Source organism: Trichomycterus rosablanca, chromosome 2, assembly GCF_030014385.1.
Source record: "Trichomycterus rosablanca isolate fTriRos1 chromosome 2, fTriRos1.hap1, whole genome shotgun sequence".
Taxonomy (NCBI): Eukaryota; Metazoa; Chordata; class Actinopteri; order Siluriformes; family Trichomycteridae; genus Trichomycterus; species Trichomycterus rosablanca.
The window spans coordinates 17,762,046-17,774,395 of NC_085989.1; the positions used below are offsets into that span (position 1 = coordinate 17,762,046).

A 12,350-nucleotide genomic window follows, 5' to 3' on the forward strand; every position below is an offset into this window, starting at 1 on the left:
AAGAGCTACAACATGACTTTGCATGAGCAAGGGCTATAAACATGACTTAGCATGAGCAAGGGCTACAAACATGACTTAGAATGAGCAAGAGCCACAAACATGACTTAACATGCGCAATAACAGACCTTACAGATTGGAACTGAGTCCTGTAAAGCAGTCCAACCAAGCCACAATAGTTCCCAAGGTCTTTGCTCCAGCGCCCCTCTTATATAGGGGGCAGCTGGAGCCAATCAGTTTGAATGAACCAGTCCTGAGCTAGGGCGTGGTAGGAGACAGAGTGTGCTCATGGAGAGGGGGGCGTGGCACATCAGGAGCACCAGAGCACACAGAGGCTTTCAGTGTTACAGTTTGTGTTTAACAGAGCTACAGCGGGTGCTGTAGAGCTCCTTTAGTGATGGGAGAGGGTGCCCAATGATTTTCTGGGCGGTGTTGATGACCCTCTGTATTGCCTTCTTGTCTGCTGTGGTGCAGCTGGAGAACCACACTCAGCACACTCTCCACGGAGCAGCGGTAGAAAGCAGTCAGCAGATCTTTCCTCAGGTTGAGCCTCCTGAGGATCTTCAGAAAGTGGAGGCGCTGCTGGGCCCTGGGTACCCTTAAACTTGACATAAGGTAAATGTCAAGTTTAAGGGTACAAATTTCTCTATGAAGTTTAGGGGATGTCCAGTTACAAGGTACCACTGTACTTAAATAAGTAAATAAATAAATAATACACTAATAATAATGATGATGATAGAAGTTTGGGAAGATGGAAGACACTGTTGGAGTTTGCTCAACATTATGAAAAAGATTCTCTGGTCTAATGAGATGAATACCATCTCTGCAGTCTTCTTGTTCCTCAGCCTTTGTCCCGTTTTTCGGTTACGGGGTCGGCATTTCCGGCTTCTTCCCGTAAGGGGTCGCCGGCGGGATTTGGCACAGTTTTACACCGGAGAATACCATCTCTGTGGTGAACCATAAAAATAACCTTTGCTTTGTACTTTTGTCAGATAAATTAAGATTCAATAAAAAATCTTTTACTGCTTTTTACAAAATCTCTTAACTTCCAAAAATGAGATTGGTAAATAAAGTGAAGTTAGAGAATTTAAAGTACTGTATAGTTTTAACAGACCTGAACTTTTAATCACTCTGCGCCTCTGTTCCCCCTGCCGTAAACACAAAATACAGTTTTTTAGTGATATTTATTAAGTAGAAATGTTATAATCACCATTAGCAGAATTAACAGCAACCAAGCGGTACTGATAACTGGAGATTACAGTTATTACATCACTGTGGAGAAATGTTTGGCTACTTCTCTATGCAGTATTGCTAAATTGAATTATGATTAATTAAGCCAGTTTAAAGATGTGAAATGTCTATGGTTCTTCTACAACATTTCATTAGGTTTCAGGTCAGCACTTTGACAAATGCCAAATGTTGCCAAATGTTGTTGATTTGCTCATGTGCTTTATATTCTCTTGTTGCATAACTCAGTTGCAGTCGAGCTTCAGATCACGGCCTGATGGCTGTCATCACAGTTTTAGGCCAAATGTTAGACAAGCCTTTTATTTCCCTCTTGGTTAGAAGTGGTTGCAACCCTTTCCTATGAAACTATTTCAAAAGCTGACCTTTTTGAGGCACTCAAAGCCTGTAGTTCTTTAAATAATGATTGACGGTTGGGGTGTCGTTTAGCTCATGGATGTAACAAGATTACATCCATTACATCCTAGCTCTCGTGGAAGACGGACGCACTTTTCCCTCCTCCTCCCTTATCTTCCCTGCTTGGCTTCTCCTGTATCGTCTTGTCTCGTCTACTCTGCTCTACAGAGATTTTTCTAGCACTGCTCCTCAAAGAACAAATTATGGAATTGGTTAAATGGTCTCTGAATGCTATTGACACCATCTTCTCATCGAGAAGTTCGGGTTCGGGGGAACCCACATGCCCCGACGGAATGCAGATGGCAGGATACGCGATGGACTCGTGGGGGAAGTGGAGGGTCGTGTGCCTGGCACCTCTTTCGTTAGAGGACGTAGAGGATGTTTATCTATTCGGAACTTTGATTGTGGGTTTTTTGCTGATTGGATTAGGCTTCGCCCTGCTGTATCGGGAAATTAAAAGAGTTGGGTCAGTTGTCAAAGGTCCCCAGAAACTGCCCAATTTGATTGATATGGTGGGCAGAGCCGTTGGAACTCAGACTGTGAATATTATGGATTTCATCTTGGAGAAACTTACGGCTTTGCGAAATGAGGTGAACCAGAGACGCATTAATTCTGAGAGTTCGTGTTAAGATTTTATAGTGCTCAGACAAAACAAAAGTCATTTCTGCTCTCGGCTCCCCTGTTATCAGCAACGGCCTAGCTGATAAGGAAATTCCTCCAGAGGACTTGTTGCTATGTACCTACCCTGCCTCCACTGACTGTTTTTTCATTCTGGGCAGTAAGAGCTGTAAACAGACATGTTATCGCGAACTTTGTACAGACTTTTTTTCTTGCTGCAGGAATGGAATGACTGACAGACTCTTTCCCAATCCCAACCAACGTCTCCACTCTTAGCTTAATTCCACCAATACGGCAGCAAATCGCTGGATGGCTGCTTGTCGTAGTTGGTTACTTTTTCCTATCCCCACATCCCTAACCCGTGGCTCGTTGTGTGACTATGTTATGTTTTTATGTTTACATGTGCTTGTGTGCTGTTAGGGGCTTTTTTTCGTGTTACCATATTGTGCTCCTCAGGGAGCACAATCTGGTTGCTGTTTTTTTTTATCTACTACTCTCTCCCAATGTGTTACCATTTCTTGTCTAACGATGTAAATTTCCCCATTGTGGGATTAATAAAGAATTATCTTATCTTATAAACTGGAGAGCTGATTACTGGTTACACCTGTGGGAGTTAATCAACCTGCACTTATAATCCCTGTATGTGTGTAGAAGGGAGCACAACGCTGGAATGCTGTCTAACCTGCAAGCTATTGCTTTTATTTTTGTTTGTTAGTTTGTGTTTTTCTTTTTATTTAAAGTAATTTGTAGGGATGTAATGATTTACCACAATACAGTTAATAAACGATTAAAACATTTCCATGATTCAAATCGATTTGACATGTGAAATGAATCAATATTCACTTTGGACAGCAGAGGGCACTGGCGCTATACACCTCGCCTGCTTGTTGTCACTCACGCTATATGCCTGGTTGCCAAATTCTGGGTTTTTTAGCCAAATTGGGCTTAATTCAAAATTGTTTTGCATAGTTTGTACCTACCTCAGAAATAAAAGAGCATTAATTATATAGATGAATAAAATATTATCACAAATACAGTATTTTATTTTCTTGTTTTAAGAGAAATAATAAAAGGAAACTTATAATTTGTCTTCAATTTAAGTTGAAAAAATCGGGAAATCGTATCGTGTACCCAGTATTGTGAATCGCATCGCGGGTAGAGTGTATGGTTACATCCCTAGTAATTTGCTGTTTGCTGTATATGAGATGTACATTCTTCACTAATTTAATCACAGAAAATAATAGGTTGTAGAAGTTACTGAATTCTTAAGCCATAAAAATTACAAGATAAGATTACATCATGAAAATTTGATATGACATGCTGTATTTTTTCATAGCATTCTTTATTATGTGTTATACAACAGTTAGTTCCGACCTTACAATCTGATTGGTTGAGAAGCGTTCTAACCGTGCTGATATTCGTGATAACAGCACGGTCTTTTCACACCACAACTGTATTACTCCGCTGACGCGTTGCCAGTAACGACAAGCTTCATGCACACAAACGCGCACGCAGGCGACACAGACTTTTTTCCCGATCGCGTTTTAAATGCGTTATCTGATATACAATCTAGTGCACTGTGTAGGGAACATAAATCAATTATCTAATTCACTATCTAGTGCACTATGTAGGGAACATTAATGTGTTTGTAATGCGAACAGTTAGCTTAATAGCACATTTAGTAGCTCCTAAAAGTTCTGTTATCACCCATATCCTTTGGTGTGTGCGAGAGGTTTTTTATTTCTTTTTTTCCCTTCGGAGGTTCTTGCCTTTTTCTTCTTGTTCTTACCTTCCTAAAATGAGTTTTTGCAACTTGGGATGTCTGCTTTGTAGTGTTAAACTTTATATTCGTTGCGGAACTACTTTTTGGCGGAAGGTATTGTCAATATTAAAGCATATTTATTATGAAATTCAGGGCTTCTTTGATTTATTTTCTTTCTTTATTTTGTAAAAACTGTTGTATAAAAGCAATAGAACACTTGAGGTCATGTGTTATCGCGAATAACATCACGGCTGTGATTCGGTCGCAGGCACGAGCCGTAGGCGAGTAGAACACACTCCCTCTCATGTTCTATTGCTTAATTGTGTACTGGATGTTTTCATTTCAATAGCATATGAGTACTGAATACTGGTTATTGCCATGGTTACTTTAAGTAGTGCTCATAGCATTCCACTTTAAAGACTGACCAAGTAACCTTTGTGATGCTGTGACAAAAACAGTAGCCTTCTCACATATATTAAAAATGTATAATTTTTGAGTTATGGTTAGGCAGTATTATAAGTTTTAAAACATGATTGTGTGTATGAGATAAATCCAGATCTAGCTGTATTTCCTCTAATGCTGCAGACCCCTATCCTGACTGAGGAGGGCCATATGTACCATGCACCCATTTCAACATGTTTAGAAGCAAACTGTTTCTTTTCACATGTGTGAGGCAGGTTCACACAGAGCAGTATTGTATATGGAGAGTCACACAGTGATCTCTGTTATGGCAGGTACCATGGACCAGCCAGCAGGCCACAGTTGCAGCAGTAGTGAGAAATTATTTCGGCCCTCCCTCATACATAGCCAGTTATGTCTGTGTAGGTGCATGGCTGGATAGCAGAGCTAAGATTCAAACTTGAGAGTTTGAGAAATGAACTTATGTAATATTACAAAGCATTAAACAACTATCAATACCTAGAATTAATTATTGAAAATACAAACATGCTTTTAAATAACTAATTGTTTCATTTGTAAACGAAATTTTTTGAAACTGAAACTTTATATGAAACATTTTCTTTTTTAACATTTTCCTTCTACACAGGATGGAAGCACTGCCCTCTCTATATCACTGGAGGCCAATCAGAATGACATAGCTGTGCTTCTTTATGCCCATCTAAATTTTGCCAAGCCTCCTTCACCTGTAAGCCAAATTACACACATGTATACACACAAAACGTTGTTGTTACTATGACAACTCTGCTAAATGCTAACTTTGGTCTTTATTACTCTTAGGTGTCTCCAAAATCTCCTATTCTGGGATCATCACCATCATCGTCTGAAATGAAGTAACTCTAAAATAAAATATTTTCAGAAAAGGTCCATATCCACTCAACCAAGAGTACAAGTGTGAGATATTATGTCACTGTGTGTGTGTTTAAAGGTTCTGTGTTTGATAACTATCACAATTTTTAAACTTGTTTTCCAACACTGTGTTGCTCTGGATGTTCCATAAAATCATTATGTATTTCCTTTGTCCCTAAATGGGGTGTCATATAACGAAATAAGTTAAATATAGTGTGTCTAAATGTCTAACTAATGACTTATTTACATTACATTACAGCAGTTACATTACAATACTTTTGGAAAACATTTTTACATCATGGTGCCCTAGCTACTTGCTGATTTTTATGACTTTATGACAAAGTGGCCTTTTTTGAAGCTTTCAATAAGGGTTGCCAAATTATTGATATACAGACAAATATTTTTCCAGTCAATTTTTCTAGAGAGAAAGCTTTTCATCATTGCTTCCACAAATCAATACTTGGCACATCATGTTTACTGGCTAAAAAAGTCATTGGAAAAGATTATTCACATTTCTTTTTTCATTTTTGTTACCAAATACTAGCACATTATTAGCCAGTGAAAATCCACTGATAAAATTTTGTTGTTTTTTCTTTAAAATTGTTTCCTTTTTATCATTTATAAACATATACAGCAATATCACAAATACAACATATACTGTTTCACCCAGCAATCTAACAGCAATATCACGTGCTGCACATACATAAATGACTGCACAGATTTGAAGTAGCTATACTTCTATAGTATTATGAAGTTGCAATGTGTATATTTTAAAAATCTCGGATTTTTAATCTTGTTTATGGAGATAAAGTTAGTAGATTGTTTGTATGTGTATGCCACACTGTAGTAAATCATTTGTTTTTGATTTTGAAAGTAGGTGTGTATGCTGGGTATGTGTATACAGGTGAGCTGTTGTATATAAAGCCAACAAACGTGTCATGAAGGTACTGAGTTGTAAAATGATAGTGGGTTTAAGATTCTAGTAAAGTCTGATGCCAAAATAGACAATGTAATGGTGTTCCACAATCAGTTTTTTTTCTTGGATCTTGAAAGTGTGAAAATGGCTCAAGAGCTGTCTATGAAGAATGTGTTGTCAAATATGTTTTTTCTAAAATGAGAATAATATATGTCATCTCACTTAAAGCAAATTACTATACATTTGTAACGTTAGCCATCATGATAATTAAATCTTTAAATTGCAGTTACTGTGTAATCTGATTAGAATTTTTAGCAGTTAACTTGTTTTACACATGCTTTCTTATCACCAGTTTTATAAACATTTATATTTGTTTATTTAACTATTTTGTATATCATTGTATACCTTTGCTTATAATTGATTTTAATTAATGCCATATACCTTTATAAATAAATACTTTGTAGTGTTTTATTGCTCATTAATAAAGTAAATGTATTAAACATAGACTTTATATATTTACGCTGTTTGTAAGATCATATTACACATTTTGATAATTGGTGTGATTTGTGAAGAATATTTTTGCAGAGGCTTTGGATAGCATGGAAGGTTTCATAATCTCTGTCATTTCCTGATGAGGCTCTTAGACATTAGTCTAAATCAGGGGTGGGCAAACTTTTTGGCTCAAGGATGGGGGGTGAACTAATGTAAATTATCCATCAAAGAATGAAATGTCTGTGTGTATAGACCAGGGGTGCACAACTTCTTTTTACCAAGGGCCGATTTCACATAAACACCTAAACCAGAGGGCCACACATTTCATTTTTACAGATCTGTCCACATGAATTTGTAATACAGTTAGGGCTGGGTGATTATTTTCAAATGTATTATTGATTCTCGATTGCGATTGCAATTTTTTTTTTGTATAATTCAATTGAAACATTTTAATTTAAAAGACTGCAGAAATGCAAAAATAGTAACAGCACCACCTAATTATCCTTTCAAGGAACTCAAACTTTATAACAATAACAATATAACAATAATTTGAACAAAATAGACATCTTAATTAGCTATATCCTTTATATAAAAAACTCACAAACAACTCACTTTAAATAATGTGCAGCATAAGAAAAGTGCAAAACCACAAACAGTTCTTTACAGGTTTTTTGTTAAATGTTGCATAGTTGAACTGATTTTAATGTTTTAGCACTTTGAGATTTGTTTTCAAATGTAAAGTGCGTTATAAATAAAATGTATTATTATTATTATTATTATTTTTAAAAGGAACACGAGCCTGTTTACTGTTTCCACCATATAAGTGAGTCTGTATCAGTATCTACACTGGGGGACATCGAATAAGCACTCAGCTCAGCTTTGATTTTGTCTTCTTGTGACTGGGGGGTGGATGGAGGGGGCACATTGCACGTCTAACCATATGGACTACAATTCCCATGAGCCCCTGGACTGTCACGTGACTACCACATGTCCCCGGTCAGCCAATCCTGATCGCGCTCACCGGAGTTTTGATTCAATTCAGCTGTGTTCGGTTCCATGAATCTTATTTAAACTCTTCTGTTTTAGTCTCGTTGTGAAGGTTTGTCGATCGTGTTTGTCTCCTTATTTCTAAATCAGCGATATGCCGCTAATTTTTTGTTAAAAAACGGACGAACGCGCTGGTTCTATGCACGGCAACAGCACCTTTTATATATAAAACGCTAATTCATTAAAAGTGATATTTATTAAAACTTAATTACGTCGCATACCCTCCATTAGGTGACAAATTTATTTATGTTTATTATGTAAGTAATATGTTGGGGAAAGGGTATTTTTTAATTTCTTCTAGCATTTCGTCTTGGGAAAAATTTCGTTAGCGCTGCCAGTGTTGATGCTTCTGGTCCGATTAAAAAGTTAATTCTGTCCCTATTATTATAGGCTTGATATGCGATCGGTAGGAATTTCAAGGGCAACGTTTTAACACCCGTTATTTATACTTGTAGGTTATTAGTTTGTACAATACTTATTTTCGTAATGATACTTTTGTGGTATATTAAGAAAATGTGTGTAAATCGGTGGTTCAGTTTTTGACTTGCGGAGCTTTTCCAGCGCAGACTCAGAGGCGGTGTCAACAAAGAGCTGCTTAAAACTCGTTCGTAATCTAGGGGACTTGGACTTGCGTCCTTACGTCGTTTTTAAAGTTGTTCATAAATCGCTAAGATCAACCGTTATCGGGAAACGGACGCCAGACCATTGTTAGTAATATAAGTTAAATTGCGTTATGTTTAATTCTCTTTGTTTTACAGCTCTTGGCTGACTGCATTACCATCGTCGTTGCCTCTGCCATGGGCGCTAGCTTCACAGCTGAAGTACATGCAGTTTTGCACAAGTTCCTGGCTGTCGTAATCTCCGCTCTCGGAAGACAGTACCACTAGACGTTGAACTGCTATGCCGGACTGAGAGAACCATCAGAATTTTTTTTTTTTATCTATCGTGTGATTGTGTAAAAGCAAATAAATGCCCACACACTAATGCTGACCAGTGTTTTTTTTTTCCACATTTCCTGTGACAGGTTCTGTTAACGCACCCACATCGTTTTGATAGCCTTATAAACGACAGCACACAATTGCTACTCAGTTAAACATAAAAACTGCTTTTAAATTGATTCACTAATTTCACCTACACACACACACACACACACACACACAATGTGGAAGGATTAAAGGAAGTCATCTAGGGGGCATTATATATTAAGCAGTTAAAAAAATCGTTTGTTTGTAATGTGCATGTACTGTGTTTATATTACATACACACACGTAAAACGATAGGCCTCTTACCGACATTAAACCAATATAATACAAAGGAGTCACGTGTTCACTCTACATTTTATTATTTAGAAAATTTAAATGTAAGCTTTCTAAGTGTTCTAATCAGCGATCATTTTGTCAGATTAATTAATACAAAACATTTCAGAAATTTATTAAAATAACAAAAAGGTTATAAAAGTATTTATAAAATTTAGATATGCTAAAACCTCCCACCCATCCCCCACGGTATGTTGATGTAAAAACTATAAGCATATTCCACTCACTAGCTTTGCCTAATTTTATAACCCGTCAGTGTCTCCATCAGTAGGGAAACTTATTATTGTAACACCATACCACTAGCACAGCTATAACAAATCTGACTTGACAATAACGGCAATATTTTTTTGTGCTGGAACTGTAATTGTGAAAATAAATAACATTTTGCAAAAAGTGTAAGTGACTGTTGAAACAAACAATTTTGTTGAAAACGGGCCGATTTGCGAGCGTTAATAAACCAGTTGGCTATTATAGTTAAGTTACCAGGAAAGTTAGTTGGACACACATTCACGCAGCGTCTCGCGTTATAGTCACTTGTGTATTCAACTACAGTCAATGTCTATAAGTTTTGTTTGAAAACCTACGTGATGTGTCAACCATCGTAGCTATACACGTGTAGATAATTCCATTAGCTGCGTATGTGTACAATTTATTGTGTAGCTGTACTTGCAGATAATAGCAGGTTGTTTAATTAAAGTGCATGTAGTTTTATTTTGTTACTACAGTCAGCTTTTTTACCATTTCACCATATTAGTTTTCTTAGTTTAAAAAATGGCTCTTTGACGTGCAGTCATTAGCATATAACGAGAAGACCAGTGGGGGAAAGAACACAGGTTTGCAGGCAATATCATATAATAAGTTTGTCCTTTGTGTTTATTTCAGGACATTCATGGTGAACTCAACCCTCAATAGTATAATGTACAAAGGTATTGTGGTGTTTTTTGAATGTCATTTCTAAAAATAAAATGTTATTTAAAGTTGACTAAATGGCTTGTTGGTATAGTGATATTTCATTTATTTGATATGCATCTGCAACCAACATTTCCTGCTTTATTTTTTGACTGTGGCATTAATATCAGTATTAGTGGTGTTAGTAGCTGGGAAATTATTACTCATTGTCACCTTAAAACATCATAAAGAAGCAGCTTAATTTTTCTAACTGGAGAAACTTTATTTATGTAAAGGCAATAAAGAGAAAATAAGATTTTATTTAGTGCTACCACGTTAAATATATTAGTAAAATGACCTAAAATCATATATCATAAAAATAAGCATGCAAGAATGTTGCACAAGTTAAATCAACACATTTTTACAGCGTATACTTCAAAGTATACTTTCATAAACTAAAAATGGGCTAGATGTATTAATAACTAATACCTTAATTCATACATATTATACAGTTCACACTATATTAACAGTACAAAATACAACTTAGATATTAACTAATTGTGTACTGGAAAAGTTTACACCTTAGTTAAAAGTGTACTTTTATAAAAAAAAAAGAAAAAAAGAAAAAGTGCATGGGCCAGTATAGTTTAGCATAGATAAGTTTACTTAAAATGAACTTTATACTTGTTGGTAAAGGATATTTCAAAATCTTTCTTCTTCTTTTTTTTTATCTAGTTGATTGATGATACTTTTAGCCTACTTTACATTGTTAAAATGTTTGAGTTAATATTCAAATGGGCCTATGGTATTCTTGTAATCTTTTAAGTTTGATAAATTGGTTGATTATGCAAATAACAGACAAGCGTTTTACAGAATTTGTGTTGCATAGCTTTTTTCATGAATTAATTAAGTTATTATTTTAAAATGCGTTGTCTTTGTCGTATACAATTTTGTTTAAATATTCAAACTGAATTTAAATTTAAAACTGAATTTTTCATGGCACTGCAGAGGATATAATAATGCCCTCATGAAGGTACTAAACTTAACTCGAAGCATACCTAACACTTTATGAAATTGTGAAATAAAAATCACAGGCCATCACTCTGAACTTATGGATAATAGGTACTTTGGTTAAAATGTCTCGTGAGTTAAATACATGTTTTATTTGTAGCATCTTTCTGTTTGCCATCAATATACAAACAATTTGTTTTTAATATGTTTGCTTTTTCTGATCCACGACTTATGTTAAGATTTTGATGATTTACTTTCAGCCCTATTACAGACACCACAAAAGACACATGAATCACATTTCCCTTGATAATATTTTGGGTTTTATTTTGATCAAAACAATTCACTGGATTTCAGTAAGACATTGATTGTGTGTGTATTCGTTTGCTGACAGCTTAGCATCTCATCGGTACTTCTCGGCGAGAGCCAAAGATACGGCGGTAAGAAACTTGTCCATAGACACGTGTACCTCAGGAGTAAAGTCACTGGGAAACGTGATCGCTAGAACCACCAGCAAGTTGTGGGCCAGAATCTGCAAAAATAAACAAAAGAAAATACATTAATAAATAAATAAATGGCAAATCGACAAATCCTCGACAACTGTGACAAAAAATAGAGCAACTTGCCTTGAAGTTGGCAGGATCAATACGCAGCTGGAAAGCGTGCAGCTCGCTCAGGTTTAGCAGTCCACTTTTCAGGTCATCGATTTTGTTGACCGCTTCTTCCACGCCAGACATCACAACCTTTCCGTGCTTGTTTACAGGGGCAGAGCCAGGGCTCAAATCCTTCCAGTGAGAAAAGTAAGTCTTTGTCTGAGGATAGACAGTCAGCATCCTGCATGGACACGTCGCATTAAATTAAACTTGAGCACAGAATAAAGCAGAGCAGTTGGAAGGTTTTATCGTCATCATTTACTACATTACATTCACTTTTTCGGCATTTAGCAGTCTTAAAGAAACGCTTCCACAGTAAACATTTCCCTACTCTAGTTTACAACAGTCCAAATCTGCACACCCTGTTATACAAATCTGCTCACCCTGTTATAACACTTAAAAAATAGAATGGTAGAAGGGAAGTGCATGTTATTGCTCAGTCCAAGTTTGCTGTTGTTGTTGTTGTTGTTTGCTTTGGTAAGTAAACAAAGGAAAAAGGTAAATAAAAAGCACATACCTAGACAGTGCATCGCTACCGATGTCCCCAGCCTTTGGGGCGACTTTGGCCCAGAAAGCCTTGACGGTGGTCTTGTCCTTGGCAGAGAGACTCATGGTAACTGATCTTTTTGAAAATGCTTTCTGTAAACTGGCTGATAGAGAATTCACGCTTTTATACGACTACGAGCTGGCACACCCTAGGGTGCTCT

The 12,350-nt window shown here is 36.5% G+C and overlaps 2 protein-coding genes across 3 annotated transcripts in view; one reads left to right on the forward strand and one right to left on the reverse strand.

Moving 5' to 3' along the window:
- The window catches only part of kank2 (KN motif and ankyrin repeat domains 2), a 47,597-nt gene extending 38,835 nt beyond the window's left edge, over window positions 1-8,762 (forward strand). Inside the window, exons 11-12 of one of the 2 annotated variants that reach the window (XM_063012157.1) lie at window positions 5,064-5,162; window positions 5,255-5,798. In XM_063012157.1, coding sequence (XP_062868227.1) covers window positions 5,064-5,162; window positions 5,255-5,311 — 156 coding nt within the window. In that variant the 3' untranslated portion in view covers window positions 5,312-5,798. Of the gene's footprint in view, window positions 1-5,063; window positions 5,163-5,254; window positions 5,799-8,536 lie in introns of those variants that run through there. The other variant, XM_063012164.1, reaches the window with a different exon arrangement.
- A 2,631-nt stretch (window positions 8,763-11,393) lies between these two features.
- Window positions 11,394-12,255, reverse strand: LOC134330900 (hemoglobin embryonic subunit alpha-like). Its single transcript, XM_063012175.1, has 3 exons — window positions 12,161-12,255; window positions 11,617-11,824; window positions 11,394-11,522 (listed from the first exon to the last, which is right to left on the reverse strand). The coding sequence occupies exons 1-3, from the start codon at window positions 12,253-12,255 to the stop codon at window positions 11,394-11,396; spliced, it is 432 nt and encodes a 143-aa protein (XP_062868245.1).
- Window positions 12,256-12,350: the final 95 nt, after the last annotated feature.